At 39.4% G+C, this 24,040-nt stretch overlaps 1 protein-coding gene across 1 annotated transcript in view; it reads left to right on the forward strand.

The window, feature by feature from the left end:
• Positions 1 to 8,760: 8,760 nt before the first annotated feature.
• JADE3 (jade family PHD finger 3) overlaps positions 8,761 to 24,040 on the forward strand; it is a 71,392-nt gene continuing 56,112 nt past the window's right edge. The window contains exons 1-2 of the mRNA XM_082681521.1: positions 8,761 to 8,812; positions 9,584 to 9,663. Of these exons, the coding sequence (XP_082537647.1) occupies positions 8,767 to 8,812; positions 9,584 to 9,663 (126 nt within the window). The 5' untranslated portion in view covers positions 8,761 to 8,766. The remainder of the gene's footprint in view (positions 8,813 to 9,583; positions 9,664 to 24,040) is intronic.

Consider the following 24,040-nt stretch of genomic DNA (forward strand, 5'->3'; position numbering starts at 1 on the left):
GACTCTTAACCACTGCGCCACCAGGGAAGCCCTCCACTTAACATTTTAACATGAATGTTTCCCTGTGTACCATGTTTAAATAATTGAGTGAAATACCATAATATTAATATACTTTAAGTAGTCCTCTTTTGTTTGATAGCTAGGTTTCATCTATTGTTTTTATTAGGGAGTTTTAATGAACATTTTGTTCATAAATCATTTTCTGTGTTTTGGATTATTTTTCAAATATGAATGTTGGAAGTAGAATTCCTGGATCAAAGGGTATGAATATGTATAAAGTAGAGCCTTAGATTATTTTTAAGTTGCTGCATGGCCCCACAGATGGCAGTGAATAGTGGCTCCTTGAACTGACCATGCATTTCAGAAGTATGTCTGGTGGGTGTATAGAAGGAAAGAAAGGGCTGTGTTTGAGTTAATCACTTTTCCTGCCGCCTGCTCTTCTGTGGGAACATTAATGGGGAGTCCAGTAGCCACCAAACCACAGACTTAGATTCCAGTCCCAAATAATCCTAGTTGGGTTGACTTCCAGACAGTGCTCCTTTAAGAGGGAGTTTCACCCAAGGAAGGCATTTATTTTATACAGTTGTATTTTGCCTGGCTTACAGTCACTGTTAAGATTAATCAGAATGCTGTTAATCATTTTGGTTGAGATTATAGTAGGAATAAGATCTGAAAACCGCCTTCAAATTACTGTTCTCAAGGGTGCAATGTAAGGGCTGGTGCACATTTCATTTCTGCCAAAACAAAGGAATACTCATTGTGGGAGGTAAGGAAGAAAATAATGTCATTGTAAAGTCTGCAGGCTGAATAGAGGACTAGAAAATAAACAGCTGAATAATATATCCAAATGTAAGGCAATGAGGTACATCGCACTGTACTTATTCTTGGTTTTGCTTAACAAAAAATTTTATTCTAAAGTACTTTTTAAAGGGTACCACCAAATGAAGTTTCACATGTTGTCTTTAGGGGTGCCTGGAAGCAGAATGTGAGACCATATTTGAACGTACATGATTTGTTGAGGGACTGCTCTCAGGAGAAACTTATAAGGGAGCAAGGACAAGAAGGCAGGGAAGAGGAAGAAGCTAAAGTAAGGATATAGTCTAGCATTAGCCTGTTTTGGTTAGGGGCATGGTTGGGGTGGTGTAGAGCTACTGGCTGCCCCTGGGAGGGAGACAGGGAGAGTATAATCTCCCTGGCAGGACTCCAGCCCTTGGGGAAAGGGACAGCTGTGAGCCATTAGCAGCCAACAAGCAGTACCTGGGAGATGGGTATGCTAGCTAGTAAAGGGGATGTGGGTGGGGCATGTTTACTTTGTGCAGGACACTGTGCTGAGACCTGGGAGTAAGAGATGAATGTGACATAGTTCCTGCTTTGAAGATGGTTGTGGTCTTGTGGCAGGGCTGACCATGTAAAGAATATTTACAGTGCAAATGAAGAGCATTTTACATGGACAGAAGCATGTATAGAGGCTTGGATAGAAAGCAAAGGAGTGAATAATTGTGAGAGAGGCATATCTGGGGAACCTCACTGAGGAGATCTAACAAATGGGTTGGACCAGGTTGGGGGAAAATGGGATGGTCCGGGTTAACAAGCAGGGGACTGTAGGCAGAGGGAAGAGCCCTGTCCAAAGGCTGGCAAGTATGAAACAAGATGGTATGTTCATGGAATCACATGAGGCATAGCATGTGCAGGAGGCAGGGGGGAAGCAGCTGATGAGGCCTGACAAATTGGAGCCGGAACGCTGTGGGCCTCCAAGGCTATGCTTAGGAGTCTTGGGCTTAGAAGGGGCAGCATTCCTGCTGTTAACCCCCCAGCCTGCCTCCGGTCTCAGGGTCAACTTGGAGTGCCCTGAGCTCTGCCCTCTGGTGGCCATGTAGCTCCAAGCATGTCATTTAAACATTTCTGAGCCCCAATTTCATCTGTAAAATGGTGATAATGATGTTTATAGGACTGTTGTTGTGATTAGAAGTAATAAAGACAGATCTAAAGATTTGCCACCATGGAATTATTCTGCTGATATTTACTGTTCTTTGTCATTTTCCTGTAGTAATTAAAACAGCAGTGCTGTCACAGAAATAAATCAGTGGACTTTAATAGCCCAGACCCAAAAATTTGCTTGCTTTGTTTTCTTTTCTAAAAATTATAAGCAACCCAGTTTCCAGGACTGGTGTTATTGGTGTTAATCTGTTTCCTAGACTCTTTATTGATAATAAAAGATTTTTTGTTTCCATCTATAGTAAAACATGACTGTTACTGTAATAGTTTAAAAACCACAAGATTTGGGAATTCCCTGGCAGTCCGGTGGTTAGGACTCAGTGCTTTCACTGCTGGGGCCCCGTGTTCAATCCCCAGTCGGGGAACTAAGATCCCACAAGCCGTGTGGCATGGGGGAAAAAAAAGCACCAGATTTTACAGATTCTTAAAAATCTGCACCTCCCTCAGTCATGAACAGTTTGGTAGCTCATCTAAAGAAGAGAATATTATAGAAAATGGAGACACTCTTTTAGCCAGAGTTCATAAGACCAGAACTTCAGATGAGAGGAGTATCTAGCTTACAAGAAGTCTTAGGTCTCCTGAAACTTTCAAGAAAGTGAAGAGAGAGGGACCATACTCAGTTGGCTTTCTTCACTGACAGTTTTTAGAGAATAAAAGTATTTCTTCTATGGCATATGCTGCCTTCAATCCCAGTACAAGCTATCCATATGGAGGTTATGTTCAGTAGACACAGAATTTTTCTATTGATGTTATTCTTGACTCTACCTAAAAATTTCTCATTGGTAAAATGTCACAATATTTTTAAAGGTTTTTTTTAGCTTTATTGAGATATAATTTACATACTATAAAATTCATCCATTTTAAGTAGACAATTCAGTGGGTTTTAATATATTTACAGAGTTTTGCAACCATCACTACTACCCAATTTTAGAACATTTCTGTCACCCCAAAAAGAAGCTTTGTGCCCATTTGCAGTCAGTATTCTGTGTTCTTACTCCCAACCCTAGGTAACCACTAATCTACTTCCTGTCTCTATATATAGGCCTGCTCCTACTCTGGACATTTCATATAAATGGAATCATATGATAAGTGATATGGTGTTTATGACTTCTTTCACTGAGCATAATGTTTTTGTTAAGTGGTTTTTTTTACATGTTTTACACGTTGTAGCATGTATCAGTACTTTGTTCCTTTTTATTGCCGAGTAGTATTCCATGGTCCAGATGTACCACAGATTGTTTAACCATTCACCTGTTGAAAGAAATCTGGGTTGTCTCCAGTTTTTGACTATTATGAATAAAGCTGCTATAAACATTTGTGTATAGGTTTTTGTGTGAACATGTATTTCCATTTCTCTGGGGTAAATGCCCAGGAGTGCAATTGCTGGATCCTGTGATAGTTACATGTTTAATTTTTAAAGGAATAGCCAAATTGTTTTCTAGAATACCTGTACCATTTACATTCCCACCAGCAGTGTATGAATGATATAGTTTCTTCACATCATCACCATTTGGATTTTCACTGTTTTTTATTTCAGCCATTGTGGTTTTAATTTTCATTTCCCTGATGGCTAATGATATTGAACCTCTTTTCATGTGCTTATTTTCCACTTGTAATGCTTTTTGGTGAAATGTCTGTTCAAATCTTTTGCGCATTTTAAATTGAATCATTTGTTCCTTACTGTTGAGTTTTGAGCGTTCTTTACGTATTCTGGATACAAGTCCATTGTTGTAAATGTGGTTTGTAAATATTTTGTCCCATTCTGTCGCTTGTTTCTGTATCTTCTTAACAGTCTTCTGCAGAGCAAGTTTTTCATTTTGATGAAAGTGAATTTTTCTTTGATAGATCTTGCTCTTGGTGTCAAATCAAAGAACTCTTTGCTTAACCCTAGGTCCTGAAGATTTCCTCCTTTGTGTTTCTAAAGTTTTTTTACTTTTACATTTAAGTCCATGATCCATTTTAAGTTAACTTTTGTATAAGGCATGAGACTTAGGTTGAAGTTCTTTTTTTTTTTCCTATTGTTCCAGTACCATTTGTTAAAAAGACCATCTTCCTCCATTTGATTACTTTTCTACCTCTGTCAAAAATCTGTTGGGCATATTCGTGTGGGAGTATATTCATTTTAATACTGCAAAATATATTAGGTTGTGGTAGGCAGAATAATGGGCCCCCTAAGATGGCTATGACCTAATCCCTGGAACTTGTGAACATGGTAGGTTACATGGCAAAGGAGAATTAGGGTTGCTAATCAGCTGACTTTAAAGTAGGGACATTATCCTGGATTATCTGGGTGAGCCTGATGTAATAACAAGGGTTATTAAAAGTGGAAGAGGGAGGCAGAAGAGAAAGGTCAGAGAATGAGGTGTAAGGATAGAAGCAGGGTTAGAGAGATGCAGTGTTGTTGGCTTTGAAGACTGAGGAAGCTGGCCAGGAGGATCCAAGGAATGTGAATGGCCTCTAGAAGATGGAAAAGGTAAGGAAATGGATTCTCTCCTAGAGCCTCCAGAAAGGACCACAGCCCTGCCAACATCTTGATTTTAGCTTAGGAATACCTGTATTAGACTTCTAACCCACTGAACTTACTATTAGAGATAATAAATTTGTGTAGTTTTAAGCCACTGAGTTTGTGGTAACTTATTGCTGCAACAATAGAATACTAATAAATGGATATTTCAGAAAAGTTCCCATTGATAATAGGATTCTAAATGTTTGGGCACACCACTTATCTGGAAAGTTTACATATATGGAACATCCCAATGGTATCAGACAAATGAAGTGCTACTCTAGGTAGATTTGTGCATTCAATGGGGAATAATTAGAAAATATATTACATTTATCTTTAAATTTCTACATTCATTGTGACTTTAAATTATGTTCCTTTTTGATGGGAAGTGTTTTGTGACTTGTTTTTGTTTGCATTTCAGAAGAGTGTTTGAATGTCTTGAGTTTTACACTGGGAACCAAACACAGCCCCCAAAATTTATGTGACGGGAGGTTAACATCCTATTTAAAGAAACATTCTTCATTTTGCAATATATAGATACTGAATAATTATGTTATAAACCTGAAACTAACATAGTGTTATATGTCAATTATATCACAATTTAAGAAAAGAAATATTCAGTTGACTTTGATAGTAGGACAAATAGAATTTGATTAATAATCTTTTTTTTTTTTTTGCGGTATGCGGGCCTCTCACTGTTGTGGCCTCTCCCGTTGCGGAGCACAGGCTCTGGACGCGCAGACTCAGCGGCCATGGCTCACGGGCCCAGCCGCTCCGCGGCATGTGGGATCTTCCCGGACCAGGTCACGAACCCGCATCCCCTGCATCGGCAGGTGGACTCTCAACCACTGCGCCACCAGGGAAGCCCAATAATTTTGATACTTATGCTAATCCTATTCGTTTTTTTAAATAACAGCTTTATTGAGTTATAATTTACGTACCATACAGTTCACCCAGTTAAAGTGTACAGTTTCATGATTCTTAATATATTCACTGATATGTGCCAACATCAGTACAGAGCACTTTGAATATCTTATCTCATTGCCTTCTGATTTCCATTGTTTTTCATGAGAAGTCAGCTGTTAATCTTATTGGGGTTCCCTTATAAGTGAGGAGTCATTTTTCCCTTGCCGCTTTCAAGATTTTCTCCTTGTCTGGCTTAAAGCAATTTGACCATGATATGCCGTCTATTTGTGCAGCTGTTTGCAGACAGTAGTGTAGTAGTAGAAGTAGTAGTAGTATAAACTACTTGGAGTTTTTTGAGCTTCCTGGATGTGCAAATTAATGTTTTTCAGTTAAATTGGGAAGTTTGCAGCCACTAAAAAAAAAGGTTGTTTTTGCTTTCTTTCTCTCTCTCCTTGTGGCACTCCTATTACATATATGTTGGTGCATTTAATGGTACCCCACATTTCTCTCAGACTTTGTACATTTTTCTTCATCTTTCTTCCTGGTTCATGGTTTTCTTTAGTTCTAGGAACATATTTACATGGCTAATTTGAAGTCTTTGCCTGTTAAATCTGACATCTAGTTGCACTTACAGGCAGTTTCTGTTGCTTGCTTTTTTGCTGGTGTATAGGTCATACTTTCCTGTTTCTTTACATGTCTCGTAACTTTTTGTTAGAAACTGGGCATTTTAGATAATATAACATAGCAACTCAGTACTGGTGCCCCACCGCCCCTCAGGGCTCTTTATTGTTATTTGCTTGTGAATTTTTTTAGTGACTGGCTGCATTATTTTATTGAAACCTATTTACTCTCGCCCTTTGCCCTGAAGTGTGAAGTCTTGATGTTGCTTCTTAGGCATGTGGCCTTTGGTATGCCCACAGTCACCCTGGGATTGACTGTGGTTTTGGCAGGGCTCTTTCTGACTCTTTACCCTGACCACGTCCAGCTGTTAAACTCCACTGATTGCTGTTGTTTTTAATAGTGCCCCCAAACTGATCCAGTCAGATTAGGGCTCCTTTGAAGGGATAGTTCCTGAGATCAGTATTAGAGATTTCTTCTGACCCCAGGATGGTTCCTCCCAGCTATTTCTTTCCTTGGTTCTCTCCAGCATGCTATACTGTAGGCTTGGACTTCTCCACACACTGTTGCAAATGAAGTCAGTTCCATTGGGGGAAGATTTAGAGCCCTCTATTCTATGGCCTACTTCTCCCCCTAGGCAAAATCTCTGAGCCACAGCTCTAGTGCAGGGGGTGGGGACAATGATGTGTTTCCCTCTGAGTGATGACCCCAGGTCTCCTAGGTTTGCCTCTCCTAATGTAGAACCCACGAGCTGGGCCCATGGCAATTAGGGCCTCAGTATTCTTGGTGGTATCACACCCCTGGACTTAGCCTCCATACCAGGAATGGGGGCCACCTGGAAGAAGGGAACCCCCATCTCTCAGCCATAGTTGTCTGGAACCTAGCCTCATCAACCAGTAGTCGCTGTGGACCAGATGAGAAACACACATCCTGCTCTTCCCAGGAGAAAGCTTTACAACTGGGAGCTGGAGGAGAGGGAGCTCTGTGTTCTTGGCTGCACTTGTCTGGTGTGATATCTGTGCTGGGAGTGGGGATGGAGGGAGTGGGTCTAGGTCCAAATACCATGGACTCTTACTTTATGTACTGAGTTGTAGATTTTCTTTAATGAGTGCTTCTTCATTTTCTGTATGCCCTTAGGACCATTTCCAGAGATTTTATTTTATTTTATTTTTTTAAAGGGAACTTTATTTTTATTTATTTATTTTTGGCTGCATTGGGTCTTTGTTGCTGCACGGGCTTTCTTTAGTTGAGGCAAGTGGGGGCTACTCTGTTGCAGTGCATGGGCTTCTCATTGCTGTGGCTTCTCTTGTTGTGGAGCACGGGCTCTAGGCACACAGGCTTCAGTAGTTGTGGCTTGCAGGCTCTAGAGCAGAGGCTCAGCAGTTGTGGCGCACGGGCTTAGTTGCTCCGCGGCATGTGTGATCTTTCTGGACCAGGGCTCGAACCCGTGTCCCCTGCGTTGGCAGGCGGATCTTAACCACTGCGCCACCAGGGAAGCCCTCCAGAGATTTTAAATGAGTGTTTTTTGTTTATTTTTTAAGTAATTTTCACCAGTTTCACTGGGGAATGGATCCACAAATCTCTTCACATTGTCATGCCAGAAACGGAGCTCTGCTAGCTTTTTAGCATACAGTTTTGTTTCTGTTACTCCTGATTGCTCATAGTGGCCTTGTACTTGGATTTCTATCTCCTTGGTAGATTGTGAGTCTCTTGAAGGCAGTAGCCCTGACCTTTATTCCTTGTTGGATCATGATTGTCCCTAGTAGCATTTTATATACTGTGGCGCATAAAAGAATGTTAGTTATTGACTGTATCACTGTCTTTTCTAGTTTATATTTTCAGCACTTCTTTTGTGACTTAAAGTGTCTTACCATGTTTTCCTTTTTTTCTACTCTCTAGTGCTGATGTGTTCCCAGAAAGGTGGTGCCTCTTTTTTATCTGTCACTGGTCTCTCTTTCTCTCTTTCCCTTTCCCTCCCTCCCTCCCTCCCTCCCTCCCTCCCTCTCTCTCTCTCTCTCTCTGTCTCTCTCTGTCTCTCTCTCTCTCTCTCTCTCTCTCACACACACACACACACACACACAAGGATGCTTAAACTATTGGAAGTTTTAATTAAAAACATTATTTTTCACGATATAGGAGCTTTCTGTAGCATTTCTTGCGATAGATAGATATAATTTTAAATTAGGCTAGTTTGTGGGATGGGAACAGGTAGAAAGTGAGAAAGGGGGAGAAAGGGCAGGCAGAAAAGCAATGGTTTGTGCTTTTAAAGATGGGACATGCCTCACTTGTTCTTTCTTCAGCCAGCCATGTCTCATGCCTTTTTAACCTTGGCCCTTGACAGCTCTGCCTTTGCAACTGCTTTTTCCTTTCTTGCTCCTCTCTTATTGGGGATCCCTGGCTGATGATGACCCTGTGGCTGCCCCCCTTTGTTTGGGTGGACAGTGGTCATGTGGCCACATCTGAGGCTCCAGCCAATCCTATACCATTCATTCTCTGCTGCTTGGATTTCCTCCTAAAGCTAATATGTGGCCTCACCCAGTCTTTGACACACTGTGTATTGGAGAATTTGGTAGTACTCTTCTCCCATCACTCTAGGTCATTTGAGAATATTCTTAACAGAAATTATTTGATTTGTGTGATTTGCCTGCTGCTGCTTCTTGAGCAGTATTGACTGCCCTCTGGGATGGGTATGTGTGGGTTGACTATTTTATTCAGTGTTGTTCTCTTTCCCAGGATGCTCCAGGATGAAACGTCATAGAACTCTCAGCAGCAGTGACAGTTCAGACGAGAGTGAGTAGAACCAGCGAACAGCTGGTAACCTCTGTATCTGTAATCCTTGAGGATTTCTTTGACTTGAGGACAAGCTGTTTCATGCTTCTTTTAATGGTTAAAAAATAATGTTTCTAGGAAGGAAAGCTTGGAGTACCATTTTTCTTATTTAAATTTCATTAGACATAGATAAGTTAGGTGAGAAAATTGGTTTTATGCGGCATATAGCATTTTGTTTTTCACTTTTTATTTACCCAAGCAACAAAGCCACATCTACCAATGATATAACAGTCCTTTTCTAGAAAGTAAGAAAAGTATGAGAGCATAATTGTAGGCCCTACAGTTCTATTTGTAGCTCAGGTACTAAGTGTTTGACTGGATGAGTCATCATTTGTAAAAGACAACAACTTTATTAACAGTAGCATTTGGGGAAGTGCTGAAGGTTACACAGATTACCTGCTCCACATTTTTAGTTTTTTCAGTTGCTTTTGCAGATACTTTTTCTCCAGATGGAACATGAATTGTGTTATTCCAAGTTATTATGAAATATGATTACACCAAATTGAATCTCCTCAGTGTTAGCACTGTTGAAGCTTTTGCACCCTGGGATGTCACCCATAAATGTCATTAAACTCCATTATGAAACTTTTTTGGTTGCAATTTAACTGTTTTCTTCAGTGGTATGAGGTCACTGTGCTCTTCTCCACCATATATTTCATATTCTTTTGGATGACATTTAGTTATAATAGCAGGTAATAAGTCTCAGTATGTTTTTCTAATTATCTTTTGCAGGTCCTTCCACTTCCTTTACTTCTGGCTCAATGTATAGGAGCAAGTCAAAAATTCCAAATGAACACAAGAAACCTGCTGAGGTGAGATCAGATATTAAATTCTTAAGACTTAAAAAATAGACAGATAGCTACCTTCTGCCTACATATCTACAATACCCAGATCTTGGAGACGTGAGGAGTAAACTACATGCCAATGGATAGGCTTGTTTTCTGATGAACTTTTTTGTTTTTCAAGAAAGATTCCGTTTCCTTTTTCCTTTGGGGAAAACAGTAACCTTCACTGTGCTTTCATTTTGGTGATGACACCTAAGTGCATGGCTTTAGAATATAAATCCTCTCCTAGCCAAGAAGTCAAAGGGAGCCAGATTTGGAGAATTGGGAAGGACCAAAAGAGCCAAAGATCTGGCCTATGATAGGAAAGAGCTAAGTTGGCAGGTGGGAGGCAGTGCAGGAAAGGATAGATGAGGAAGTTGTGGATAGAGAAGGAAAGGACTGGATTGGAGATCTGGGCTCTGGTATGTCCTCACAGCCTTCAGAGCACTACCACCAGGCCAGGAAAAATGGGCCAGTCCTTGTGAGGCTAGTCGTCTTCTGCTTCAAGGGCAGCAAAGTGCCAGGGTTGCACCTGGATTTGGTAATTGTTTTATGAATCCTACAGACTTTCCTCTGTGATAATTAAATGATGAGAAACTGACCTTGTCTATCTTCACTTCTACTATGAGTAGTCTTCCTTGGCTGCAAAGGAAAAGGGAATGTATTAGTTAACTGTTGCTGCATTATACGATATCACAAAATTATTGGCTTAAAGCAGCACACATTTATTATCTCAGTTTCTGTGGGTCAGGAGTCTGGGCACAGCATGACTGGGTTCTCTCTGTTCAAGGTCTTTCAAGGCTGTAATCAGTGTGCTGGCTGGGCTGTGTTCTCATCTGGAAGTTTGACTAGGGAAGAATTTGCTTCCAAGCTCATTCAGATTGTTGGCAGAATTCATCTCCTTCCAGCTGGAGGACTGAGGTCCCTGTTTTTTCATTGACTTTTGGTAGAGTACCACCCTCCACTCCTAGAGACTGCTTGTAGTTCTTTGCCATGTGGCCTTCTCCATAGATCGTCTCAAAACACAGCAGCTTACTTTTTCAAAGCCAGCTAGGGGAGAGTCTTTTACTCCAGTCTGCTAAGACTGAGTCTTTTTTTTTTTTTTTTTTTTGCGGTACGCAGGCCTCTCACTGTTGCGGCCTCTCCCATTGCGGAGCACAGGCTCTGGATGCGCAGGCTCAGCGGCCATGGCTCACGGGCCCAGCCGCTCCGCGGCATGTGGGATCCTCCTGGACTGGGGCACGAACCCGTGTCCCCTGCATCGGCAGGCGGACTCTCAACCACTGCGCCACCAGGGAAGCCCAAGACTGAGTCTTATATAACATAATCATGAGAATGGCATCCCATTACATTTGCCACATAACATAACCTAATCGAGGGAGTGACATCCCATCATGTCTGACATATTCTGTTGATTAGAAACAAGTCCAGGTTCCACCTGCCCTCATGCAAGTGGTGGTGCGGGGGGGGGCGGCATTGCTTTAGGGTGTTAGCCAGAGAGAGCATTTCTCCCTTTCTCAGAGGTCACTTTTCATTTTCACCTTTTGCCAGGGACCTTTCTGGGCAGAGTAGAATATCAGTGTGTATTTATATGTGTCTGTGTCATGCAGAAAAACTTAGGGAATAAAACGCACATAAACAGGAGCAGAACAAATTTCCCACCTATCCAGAGGAGGCTTTGACTACAGAATGGTGAGAAAGAAACCTTGCTACTTTCCCATTTAGGACAGCCAGTCCTCGAACATAAAGTGACTCAAGAGCTTTGAGTCTTAAGGCCTGCTGCCTCCGAGTCAGTGAGAATATCAGTCTTTTGTTGCAAGAGATAGGGGACCTGGGCTACTGGAAGCAAATTTTTTCATTTATATGTCCCATTCTATTATAAAAGAGAGAACCTGATATTGTAGGACAAAACCAGCCTTGGCATTAGAAAAGATTGATTCCATGTGTTGCTTGGCTGGTTTATTTCATCTCTCTGAAATCATTTGTTTTGTCATTATAACATGGATGTTATCACGCCTACCTCTCATAGGTACCATTTATTGTAATTTTCTGTGCCAAGAGCTTTTTATTAGATAATCTGATTGTTTCCCAAAATTAAGCAATTGTAAGAACCTCCTTGGATGCTGCCTTCATTTAAAATTTTTATTTAATAACTTATTTATATCAGTATGGACTGACATATATTTATTTTATACTTTGGGTTATAATCCAGTACTACATAATATATTGTATTGCTCAAATTATTCTATATATCAGTGAAATCATCTCTCTTATTTTTCTCTTTTCAATTTCCATTGATTTCTGCTCTTACTTTTATTATTTTCTTCCTTCTTGCTTCAGTTTTATTTTGTACTTTTTCTAGATTCTTGAGGTAGATGCTTAGGCTATTTGAAATTTTTCCTTTTTTCTAGTATAAGAATTTTAGTGCTATAAATTTCCCTTTAAATACTACTTTAGCTGCACCACATTAATTTTGGTATGTTTATTTTCATTTTCATCCATTTCAATATTTTTATTTTCCTTGAGACTTCCTCATTGATCCATGGATTATTTAGAAGTGTGTTGTTTAGTTTCCAAGCGTTTGGAGACTTTTATTGCTATCTTTCTGTTATTGATTTCTAGTTTGAGTTCATTTTTGTCAGAGAACATAGTCTGTATGTTTCAGTTCTTTTACATGTGTCAAGGTTTGTTTTCTGGCCCAAGATATGGTTTATCTTGGTGAATGTTTCATGGGCACTTGAAAAGAATGTGTATTCCACTGTTGTTGGGTCCTATTGGTTGATGGTGTTCTTCTGTATCCCAGCTTATTTTCTGCCTAGTAGTTTTATCAGTTGTTCAGTTAGGGCTGTAGCAGTCTCCAACTGTAATTGTGGATTTGGGTATTTCTCCTCTCAGTTCTGTCAAATTTGCTTTGTGTATTTTGAAGGTCTGTTGTTAGGTGCATACATATTTAAGATTGCTATATCTTCTTGGTGAATTTATCATCATGTAATGTCCCTCTTTGTCTTTGGTAATTTTGTTTGCTCTGAAGTCTATACTATCTAATATTAATATCATTTCTGGCTTTCTTTTGATTCCTGTTTACATGGTATATGGTATATTTTTTCCATCCTTTCACTTTTCATTTATACATATAATTTTTATTTGAAATGAGTTTCTTGCAGATGATATATAGTTGGGTCATTTTTTAATCCACTCTTTCAATCTCTGTCTTTTAATTGGCATATTTAAAACATTTATATTTAATGTAACTTTTACTACTGTTTGGTTTAAGTCTGCCATTTTACTATTCTTCTGTTTGTTTTCTCTGGGTTTTTTGTTCCTCTTTTATTTTCTGTCTTCTTGTGGATTACTTGAACATTTTTTTAAGTTCCATGTTGAGTTTCCTTCTTCTTTTTCTTTCTTTTTTTTTTTTTTTGTTGGCTGCACTGCACAGCTTACAGGATCTTAGTTCCCCAACCAGGGATTGAACCTGGGGCCTCAGCAGTGAAAGTGCAGAGTCCTAACCACTGGACTGCCAGCGAATTCCCCCATGTTGATTTTTCTATGGTGGTTTTAAGGGTATATCTTTGTGTAGATTTTTAGTGGTTGCTCTTGGGAAGCAACCTTTAAAAGGGAGGGCCTTTAACAAACATGACATCAGTCTCCTGATCTCTACATTTTACCACTTTGAAGTAAAGGAAGCTTACCACCATTTGGTTTGTTTATCCACCCCACCCCCACCTTTATCATATAGTTGTCTTAAATATTTTCTCTACATACATTGAGAACTACATTAGACAATGTTAGAATATTTGCTTCAACAGTAAAATATTATTATAAAACTCAAGAGGAAAAGGGTAGTCTATTATATTTACCCGTATTTTTATTCTCTTGTTCTTCCTTTATTCCTGATGTTCCAACTTTCCTTTTGTTTATTTCCTTTCTATATGAAGAACTCCCTTTAGCTGTCCTTTTAGGGAGAGTCTGCTGGTGATAAGTTCTCTTAGTTTTCCTTCATTTGAGAATGTTTTGGTTTTACCTGAAGGTTATTTTCACTTGATATAGAATTCTGGTTTGACAGAACTTTTCTTTCGGCACTTGAAAAATGTGCTACTTCCTTCTTGCCTCCATGGTTTCTAATTAGAGATTGCTCTCATTCAAATGGTTGCTCTCCCGTAGGTAATCAGTCATTTCTTTTCCAGTTGCCTTCAAGATTTTTCTTTGTCTTTAGTTTTCCAAAGAAAACTTTAGAAATCCATGCCTGGGCATGGATTTCTTTGGGTTTATCCTGTTTGGGCTTTGATCAGCTTCCTGAATCTAAGTTTATATCTTTTGCCAAATTTGGGAAATTTTCAGCCATTATTTCTTCAGCTATTTTTCAGCTCCACCTTTTTTTCTTTTCTTCTTTTGAGACTTCAACTGCATGAATGCTAGATCTTTTGTTATTTCCCACAGGTCCTTCAGACTCTTCCTGTTTTTTCAGTGTATATTCTTTCTGTTGGTTAGATTAATTTCTCTTTTTCCCTGTTTCTTTATTCTGTTAATTCCATTATTCTATTGAACCTATCCTATGTGTTTATTTCAGTTATTATATTATTCCATTTCAAATTTTCCATTTGGTTATTCTTTGTATCTTCTTATTTCTTTGCTGAAACTTTCTTTTTTTGTTGTTTCAAAAGTGTTTGTAATTTCTTGTTGAAGCATTTTTATGGTGGCTGCTTTAAAATCCTTGTCAGATAATTCCAACATTTGTGTCATCTCAGTGCTGGTATCTGTTGATGGTCTCTTATTCCTGGTTCTTAGTATTATGAACGATTTCCTATTGCATCCTGGGCTGGGTTTTTGTTTTGTTTTGTTTTGTTTTGTTTTTTGGTATTATGTTATCAGACACTAAGTCTTATTTAAATCTGTTTTAGCAGGCTTCCATAATAACCACACCAGTGGGGAAGAGAGACACTGACTTTTTACCACCAGTTACACAATTCCTAGGCTCCCCATCCTAGTTCTATTATCTCTCTAGGAAGGTAGTTCTGTTATCCCTCTGGGAAGGGGGAAGGTTGGCTCATTACTACTTGGCAGGGGTGGAAATCCCCACTTTGTTACCTCCACTGATAGCAGGGGCAGTGGTGTGGTAAGGGGTACTGCATTACTGATGGGCAGTGGTGATAGTCCAGGCTCCCTACCCAGTCTCTGCTGATATCACATTGAGGAGGAGGAATGCCTTATTATTGCTGGGTGGGAGTGGATGTCAAAGCCTCTCAGGTGATGTCCACTGATGCCACAACAATTGTTCTTTTTTAAAAGACATTTTAACATCTTTTTGAAATATAATTCGTACAGCATACAGTTCATCTACTTAAAGTGTATAATTCAGTGGGTTTTAGTATATTCACAGAGTTGTTGGGTAACCATTACCACAGTCTAAATTTAGAACATTTTCATCACCCCAGAAAGAAACTCCCTATCCATTAGCAGTTAACTCCCTGGGCCCCTACTCCCAGCCACTGGCAACCACTAATCTAATTTCTGTTTCTACAGTTTTGCCTATTCTGGACATTCCATATGAATGGAATAATACAATATATGGCTATTTGTGTCTGGCTTCTTTCATTTAACATAACATTTTCAAAGTTCATTCATGCTGTAGCATGTATCAGTACTTCATTTCTTTTTTATGACTAAATGATACTCCATTGTATGCATATATCACATTTTTAAAATCCATTCATTAGTTGATAGACATTTGGGTTGTCTCCATTTCTGGAGTATTATGAGTAATGCTGCTGTGAGCATTCATATACACGTTTTTAGGTGGACATATGTTTTCAAAAACACCTAGGTGTAGAATTGCTGAGTCTCATAGTAACTCTGTTTAACCATTTGAGGGAATGCCAGACTATCTTCCAAAGGGGTCTCATCAGTTTACACTCCCACCAGCAGTGTACAAGAGTGTTTGAAATTTGTTATTGCTATGGGTACCAGAGACTTGGAATTCCTCAGATAACTTTGTTTTTGTCTCGTCTCTTGACTTTTCCCCTTGTGCTTGTCCTCAGAGAGATTTTGTCTTCTACAGCTCTCCTAGCTGTAAGCCACTGTTATCACTGGAGGCTTTAGTGTGGTGGTAGGGTATGAGGGAGGGGTGGTGTTCTCTACTCTTCTGATTATGTCTCAGTCTTTGGGGTGTGTAGTGGTCCTGTGTCTGGGGGTGAGGTTGGGGAGGTAGCCTTCAGGGATAGAGCATTTTTGCCCCTGCCCACTATTTTCCTGAATGCCTGCAGCAGGTATCCTCTGGTATTCTCAGTCTATGTCCTTGAAGTTTTCTCTCCTGCAGATGAAGGCTTTTTTCTCTGTTGAGTAACACAGGGAAGCTGAGGCTGGGTGCTTTTCCCTTCCCACAGCACTAGTCCAGTGCCCTCACTTGAAATCCTTCCTCTGTAGATGAAGCCTTTTGTTCAATAAGGGAGCCAGGACACTGAGCACCAGCGACCCAGACAGCACCACTGGGGGAGCTTTTTCTCCAGGTTCTCCCCCATCTTCCCTGTGAGTGGCCTCCTGGGTTTCTAGAGAAAAAGCTTACAAGAAGGTGGGAACCCCCTATGACTACAGCCCCCAGAAACTTCATATTCTCATAGTAGGCCCCACTTAGCCCCCAGAGATTCATCAGAATTTCTAGTTTAATGTTCCTGCTGTGGCTTCTGCCCCAAGTAAGGAAATGCTCCTGTCCTGTGTCTCCCTGCAGGCGTGCTTGCCTCTCTTTGAGTTTGACTATTTGTCCTGTGACTCATTTCTCTAATGGCTTCACAAAAACTCGTTAATTTGCTGCCTCTCCTGCCTTTTTCTTCTTGTAAAGATGAGAATTTCTTTTTTCTGACTCTCTACAGGTCCAAGATGAAACCTTATTTTTTAGTCATTGAAGTGCAATATAAATGATCTTTTTCACTGGGGCTTAATTGGCTGCATTGATAGACAAATATTTTCTTTGATGTTTAGTGCTTTGGTGAGATTCCTGTGTGTGCCTCCCTGAGTTATCCTCTAGAGGAGTATTTCCTAGGGGTGTGTGAATTCCACATACGGTTCAGGGGCTTTGGGACCTTCTGAAAATTGTATACAGACTTTTAAGGGTATGTTTTTATGTGTATTTTTTTTCTGAGCTAGTAGCCTTCATCTGATTCTCAAAAGGGCTCCTATTCTAAAAGATGTTTTTAAAAAGCTAATTGCCCTAGAAAAAGCTCATAGTACTAGATGACCAATTTGAATATATTAAAAAGTCTTTTATTCTTTCTCAAAAGCCTGCATATTTTCACCTAATATTAGTCTGACTGGTCTATAAAATATATCAACCTATCTTAAAAGATTGACTGCATATCTTCTCTAGGCCCAGAGTCTCATTTATTATATCTAAGACTTTCATAGCAACAGAGTGAAAGCTCATATATTTTAACTCAGCAGAGAACACTGCATACTCTCAAATAGAGCCTATTTATATCACTTTACCTGTATTTCTAACAAGCTTGATTATTTGGTTTTCTGACCCACAGCAGATAAAAGGTACTAAGCTTGCAAATGCACACTTACTGCACAAAAAGGGACATTGAGGAATGGGAGAAAAACTTTCAAAGCAAACCTCAGTTGTCATCTCTTGTATGAAAATTGCTCACATCTCCAAGTCAGACTCAATTGTTCCCCCTCCTCCATTAACAGGATGTATATGCCTCTGATACAGGGTAAGGAGAATAATCAAACCTACCTAAGCAGCCCAAAAGTACATTGCTTTACGGGAATCGATGTTCCAGTTGATGTCAGCCCATTAGCCATCAGAAATGTCCTATTTATTCTTTATAAGAAACCTAAGAATTATTTAAACTATCTGAAAAGTATTTCCATGATTTTTAAAGTTTTAAACTTAGAAATTGAATAAGTTTTGCTTCATTGGAAAAACCAACGTGGGACACAGTATCTTGACAACACTGGCTACTTTTGTTGATATAAAAACAAGCTTGTATTCTTTGCTAGGTTTTCTCTGCTTTAAGTGGTTGATTCTTTTAGATAACCTGAAAAATCTTTTCTTGCCTTAAGATTGTATAATTCTAAGAAAATCACTTACGGTTAATTCCTCTTGATTAAATAGAGTTACCGTGTTTGCAGCTGTTTTTTAATGCTTTGGGGGTGACATCTGTTTGTCGTCAGTTATGTATTTCAGATTTAGTGACTATGAATCAAAACTGATCAATCTCTCTGCTTCATTATACATGGACCAGACAGTGTTCCCCTTTGTGTCATACAGGAAGCACATGTTTTGGCTTTTCCTCTAAAAAATGTCACAGAAATGTTCAGACTAGCTGTGCTTATAAGAAACTGCCCACTGAGAGATGTTAATGAGAACAGTAAAAGCCAGAGCTGTCCATGAAGGGCATTTTCATTTTGTGGCTCTGGCAGGTTAAGCATTGATATTCTAATTGAATTCATAGTGAGGCCTCCTTTGTTTCTGCAAGCATCTGAGAGGCCAAGATGTGCATGCACTGTTGGACTTGGCATAGCTTCTGGGCTGTATGTTAGCCTGTGAATCCCCTCTTTGACCATAAATGAGCAGATATCTGGTAAGTACAAAGCATTTTTGTTTCAGGAACTTTTGGGGAAACTACCAGTGCATATAAAATAGGCACACAGTTAAGAACTTGTAAAACTTCTCAACTTCATTACCTAGGTCAATGTCAACATCCAGATCCCTCATTCACAATCTTTAATTTAGCAACGAATAGCCATGTTTCATTTTGTGAAGTTTCTGTATTACCGCATGACCTATAGAATGTTGGTTAAAGTTCTCGATGGAGCTCTTGCTTGGGAACACTGTCTTTGGGAGTCAAACCATGCATGTTTTAGTTGAGCCCTGAACTCACATCTCCTTTTACCCATCAACAATTACTTTATGGACTAGAGAGGAGAATTCAGCTATATACTTCTTTCTGCTTTTAGAACTAAAGCTGAGACTATGGTGATGATAATAAAATAACTGCAACTAGAATTTATTTAGCAGTTACAATGAGCCCAATACCATGCTAAGACCTTTACATAAATTCACCTATTTAATCCCTACAACTACCCCTATGAGGTAAGTGTTCTTATCCTTGTTTTACAAATAAGTAAATAAACATGGAGAATTTAGACAGCTTCCCAAACTAGTAAGTGGTGAAACCAGTAGACCAATCCAGGCAGTCTGTCCTGGGACCCATATTCCTCTCTTTAAAGATTTTTTTTTTTGTAACGCTTTTCCTATTTCTTTTCTTTTTTAAATTTATTTATTTTTGGCTGCATTGGGTCTCCGTTGCTTCATGGGCTTTCTCTAGTTGCTGAGAGCGGGGGCTACTCTTCATTGCGGTGCGCAGGCTTCTCATTGTGGTGGCTTCTCTTGTTGCAGAGCATGGGCTCTAGGCATGCAGGCTTCAGTAGTTGTGGCTCACGGGCTCTAGAGCACAGGCTCAGTAGTTGTGGCGCACGGGCTTAGTTGCTCCTCGGCATGTGGGATCTTCCCGGACCAGGGCTTGAATCCGTGTCCCCTGCATTGGCACATGAATTCTTAACTACTGCACCACCAGGGAAGTCCTAAAGAAAATTTTTTAAAATAAATTTATTTATTTATTTATTATTTTTTGCTGAGTTGGGTCTTTGTTGCTGTGTGCAGGCTTTCTCTAGTTGTGGCGAGCGGGGTAGTTGTGGTGAGCAGGGGATACTCTTCGTTGTGGTGCACAGGCTTCTCATTGTGGTGGCTTCTCCTGTTGTGGAGCACGGGCTCTAGGTGTGTGGGCTCAGTAGTTGTGGCTTGCAGGCTCTAGAGCGCAGGCTCAGTAGTTGTGGTGCACGGGATTAGTTGCTCCGTGAAATGTGGGATCTTCCCGGACCAGGGCTTGAACCCATGTCTCCTGCATTGGCAGGTGGATTCTTAACCACTGCACCACCAGGGAAGTCCCCTAAACATTTTTAATTTCACTTTTTACCATATAAAACATTTACCTGGTTCAAATATCGAACTATGAAACAAAATACATTCAGAAAGATTCAGCTTTTGTCTCTCTTCTCCCTATTTTCTCCCCTTTCCTCTGTGCTGTTTATTATTATTATTTTTTAGTTCTTCGTTTATCCTTTTATTGTTTATGAAAATATATACAAATATGCATGTATGTGTGTGCCACTATATGTATATAAAGCTCATACCTCTACCCAGGATACACTGTAACTATTTTGCCTGTGTTTATTTTATAAACCTTTAAAAATGACTTTTCTTACCAGAAGCAGATTCATGAGACCAGTCTGGTAAATGTATTTCATATCACTTTGCAGATATCTTCCTGAGTACTGAACTTAAATTCCTATCCCCTCTTCAGCATTTTATGTTCTGCCTCATACTTGAAATGTTTGACTTCTACAGCAAGATAAGGCAGACTCTTGCACTCTGCCTTGAGTAAAAATGCTTCTCTAGAAACCTTGGATCTGATGCTGTTTAATCTGGCTAGCTTGTAAAATTGAAATCAGGCTTACCATGTAAGTCTATTTTTTTCTAAAGGTGGAAGGGAAGTTTACAGTAGTCATTGGATTTAGCCTTCATTTGCTTAAGAAAAATAGGTATGAGTTGATTGGTATTTCTGCAGTCCGAGGTTCCCCAGACTTCACAGAGTGCCTGTTCCCTGGAAGTTTACTATTTCTGAAGCAATGGACAAGGGCCAGATTTCATTGGCCTCTTTGTCTAGAGTCTTCAAGTTACTCTTCTGTTTGGTAAATGTGTGTATTAGTTTCCTAGGGCTGCTATAACAAATTACCACAAACTGGATGGCTTAAAACAGCAGGAATTTATTTTCTCACAGTTCTAGAGGCCGGAAGTCCAAAATCAGCCAGACTGCATTCCCTCCAAAGACTTTAGGGTAGATTCCATTCCTTGCCTCTTCCAGGTTCTGATAGCTATCAGCATTTATTGACTTGTGGATTAATGAATCACTCCAGTCTCTGCCTCCATGGTCATAATCCCTTCTCCTCTTCTGTCTCAAATCTCCCTCTGCCTTTCTGTTATAAAGACACTTTTTATTGGATTTAAGCCCCACCTGGATATTCCACGATGATCCTTTCATCTCAGAATCCTTAAGTTATTTATATCTGCAGAGATCCCATTTCACATAAGGTAACATTCACAGGTTCCAGAAATTTGGATGTGGACATATCTTCTGGGGGGCCACCATTCAGCCCACTGCAATATGTTTCCAGGCTACTTAGGAAACTCTACAAAACAGACTTTCATAAGCAGTTATATCAAGTATGAAGACATGGCTTATGCTGTGTGATTATTGTTAATCCCAAAGCATGATTTTGCAATCAGTTGATTTATTTTGAGAAGTGTATTGTATGGAAAATAATGAAATATTTTATGAGGTTGAAAAATACTTGGCTCTAGTATTCTTTGCAGAGCTAAGGTAGGATTTCCCACAGGCAGTAGTTGAGCACAATTGTAAATTGCCACCGTGTCTTAACCACTGTCTCATTAAAGGCACTCTGGTAATTTATAGAAATGGATCAGAGTGTTCAGCAAAATGGTGATTCAGTTTCTCCAACTAGCCACCCAGAACACTGAGCTCTGTGCAAAACATGTTAATGGATATGTCTGTGATCCTCTCTTACCTCCTTATACAAAGCATTATGTAGTAAACCACCGGTTTTCTGTTTCCTATAGACTTAGCTTTCTCCCTGCACAGTACCCAATTAACTTTAATTGGTTAGGATTCTTGGTAGGAAAGTCATTTTGTTGCCACCTCGACACCAGCATGTTTAACGTTGGTTTCCTGCTCAGGTCATATTATTCATTCTAAATCTTCCCTAAATGAAACCAACAGGCATTTGTAGAGTTGTCCCTGCAGAATAGCAAATGGAATGAGTCCTTATGCATTTAAATGACATCATTCGATTATGTGATAGTTCAGTCCTGTACTCTGTGAAATGTCAGTTTAAACAGAACTACACCAACTGAGAATTAATTGCTTTCTTGTACCATGCACTGTGCTTCAACTTTCGTGTTACACATAACTTGGACAGTGTTTCTCTTCAGAGAACGTTGATTAGCATTAAAGGCTAAAATGTTTGCTTGATGGCATCTCTTCCTTTGATAATCCAGAGATGTAGACACATTTACCTTAAACCTGCAAGTGGTTGTTTGATTTTTTTTTCAGAATTAGCACTTAGTAGGTGAGGTATATATCAGTGTATGTATGCTTTTATATGAAAGTTTATTCCCTCATTGTTTAGGCATTAACTGGGCCTTCATCAGTGAAATCAGTACCAGGTTAGCTGAAGAACTCATGGCATTCTTCTTTCCTGTTCTTGAAAAGGCAGAATCACAAAGCCTAAGTTGCCACAGCAATTTAAGTCATGTTCCCAGGCTTGTGAGTACATTTCTGTGCCTGTCAATCACGCAGGAGCCCGTTCAGTCAGAGGATAACTGTACATCAAACTTTAGATGGGTATTCATTCCCATATTGTCAGTACCTGACTGTGCTTAAGGTGCAGAAAATGGACTATAGGGAATCTCTTTGTCTCTGTAAGTCCAAGTTTTAGCTGTACCCATATCATCATCCCCTACCTCTGGCCTTTGAACTTTCCACACAGCTAGGGATCCTTTGCCAGGGGTAAGGTTAAGGCTCGCACTGGGAGCCTCTTGGCTGCCACAGTAAGCATATCATTTGTGTCCTCCTCACCCCTGTGCACACTGCTGTGCAAAGTGGAGCTGTCTATACTTTGTTTCTGTTTTTGTTTTTCTTCCTGGAAAAGCATTTTTTTTATTTTATTGAGGTATAGTTGATTTACAATGTTAATTTCTGCTGTACAGCAAAGTGACTTTAGTTATACATATATATATTCTTTTTCATATTCTTTTCCATTATGTTTTTTTAACATCTTTATTGGAGTATAATTGCTTTACAGTGCTGTGTTAGTTTCTGCTTTATAACAAAGTAAATCAGCTATACATATACATACATCCCCATATCTCCTCCCTCTTGCATCTGCCTCCCACCCTCCCTATCCCACCCCTCTAGGTGGTCACAAAGCACCAAGCTGATCTCCCTGTGCTATGTGGCTGCTTCCCACTAGCTATCTATTTTACATTTGATAGTATAAATTAGTCCATGCCACTCTCTCACTTCGTCCCAGCTTACCCTTCCCCCTCCCCATGTCCTCAAGCCCATTCTCTACATCTACGTCTTTATTCCTGTATTCCCATCCTGCCCCTAGGTTCTTCAGAACCATTTTTTTTAGAGTCCATATATATGTGTTAGCATATGGTATTTGTTTTTCTCTTTCTGACTTACTTCACTCTGTTTGACAGACTCTAGGTCCATCCACCTCACTACAAATAACTCAATTTCGTTTCTTTTTATGGCTGAGTAATATTCCATTGTATATATGTGCCACATCTTTATCCATTCATCTGTCGATGGACACTTAGGTTGCTGTAACTGTGTATACTTTGCAAGCCTCTGTACAAATAAATTTGAAAACCTGGATAAGATAGATAACTTACCATGGAAATACAGATTACCAAAATTGACCCCATTGGAGGTAGAAAGCTTAAAGAGATCAATTTCCAAAAAGGTAGAGAAAATTAATAAGGAACTACCCCACTAAAAAGCACCAAGTCCAGATGGTTTCATAGGGACCAGATAGTCCCAATAATTCTCAGATTATTCTAGAGCATTGTAACGCAAGGAAAATGTCCTAATTCCCTTTATGAAGCATGCAAAACGCTGATACCTAAATCTAAAAGACAAAGACAATACCAGAAAAAAGGAAAGAAAGAAAACTGCAGATAAATATCACTCATGAGAATGATACAAAAATAATATTAGAAAACGAATATAATACCATATTAAGAAAATAATATATCATGACCAAATAGATATTCATTCTAGAAATGCAAGTTTCAGTATTAAGAAATCTAATATTATCATATAGCATATTAATATATCTAAGGAGAGAACTATATAATTATTTCCATATATGCTAAAGAAGTCTTTAATAAAATTCAGTACTTAGGCATTATAAAACATTCAAGAAAATAGGAACTGTAAGATACTTTCTTAACATTATAACATAAATATGACATAGTCTTCAACCTAGTATCTTATTTCATGGGGAAACACTAGAGGCATTTCCACTAATTTCAGTGAGAAGACAGATATGCCCACTATCCCCATTACTATTCCAAATATCAGTAGAGGTATTAGTCAGTGCAGTTAAACAAGAGAAACCAATTAGAGACATAAGACCAAGTAAAGATGATGCAAAATTCTGTTTGCAGATGATGCAATAGTATATTTAGAAAACCTTAGGAAAGTCAATGATAAAACTA

This window comes from Grampus griseus (assembly GCF_964374135.1).
Source record: "Grampus griseus genome assembly, chromosome: X".
Classification (NCBI taxonomy): Eukaryota; Metazoa; Chordata; class Mammalia; order Artiodactyla; family Delphinidae; genus Grampus; species Grampus griseus.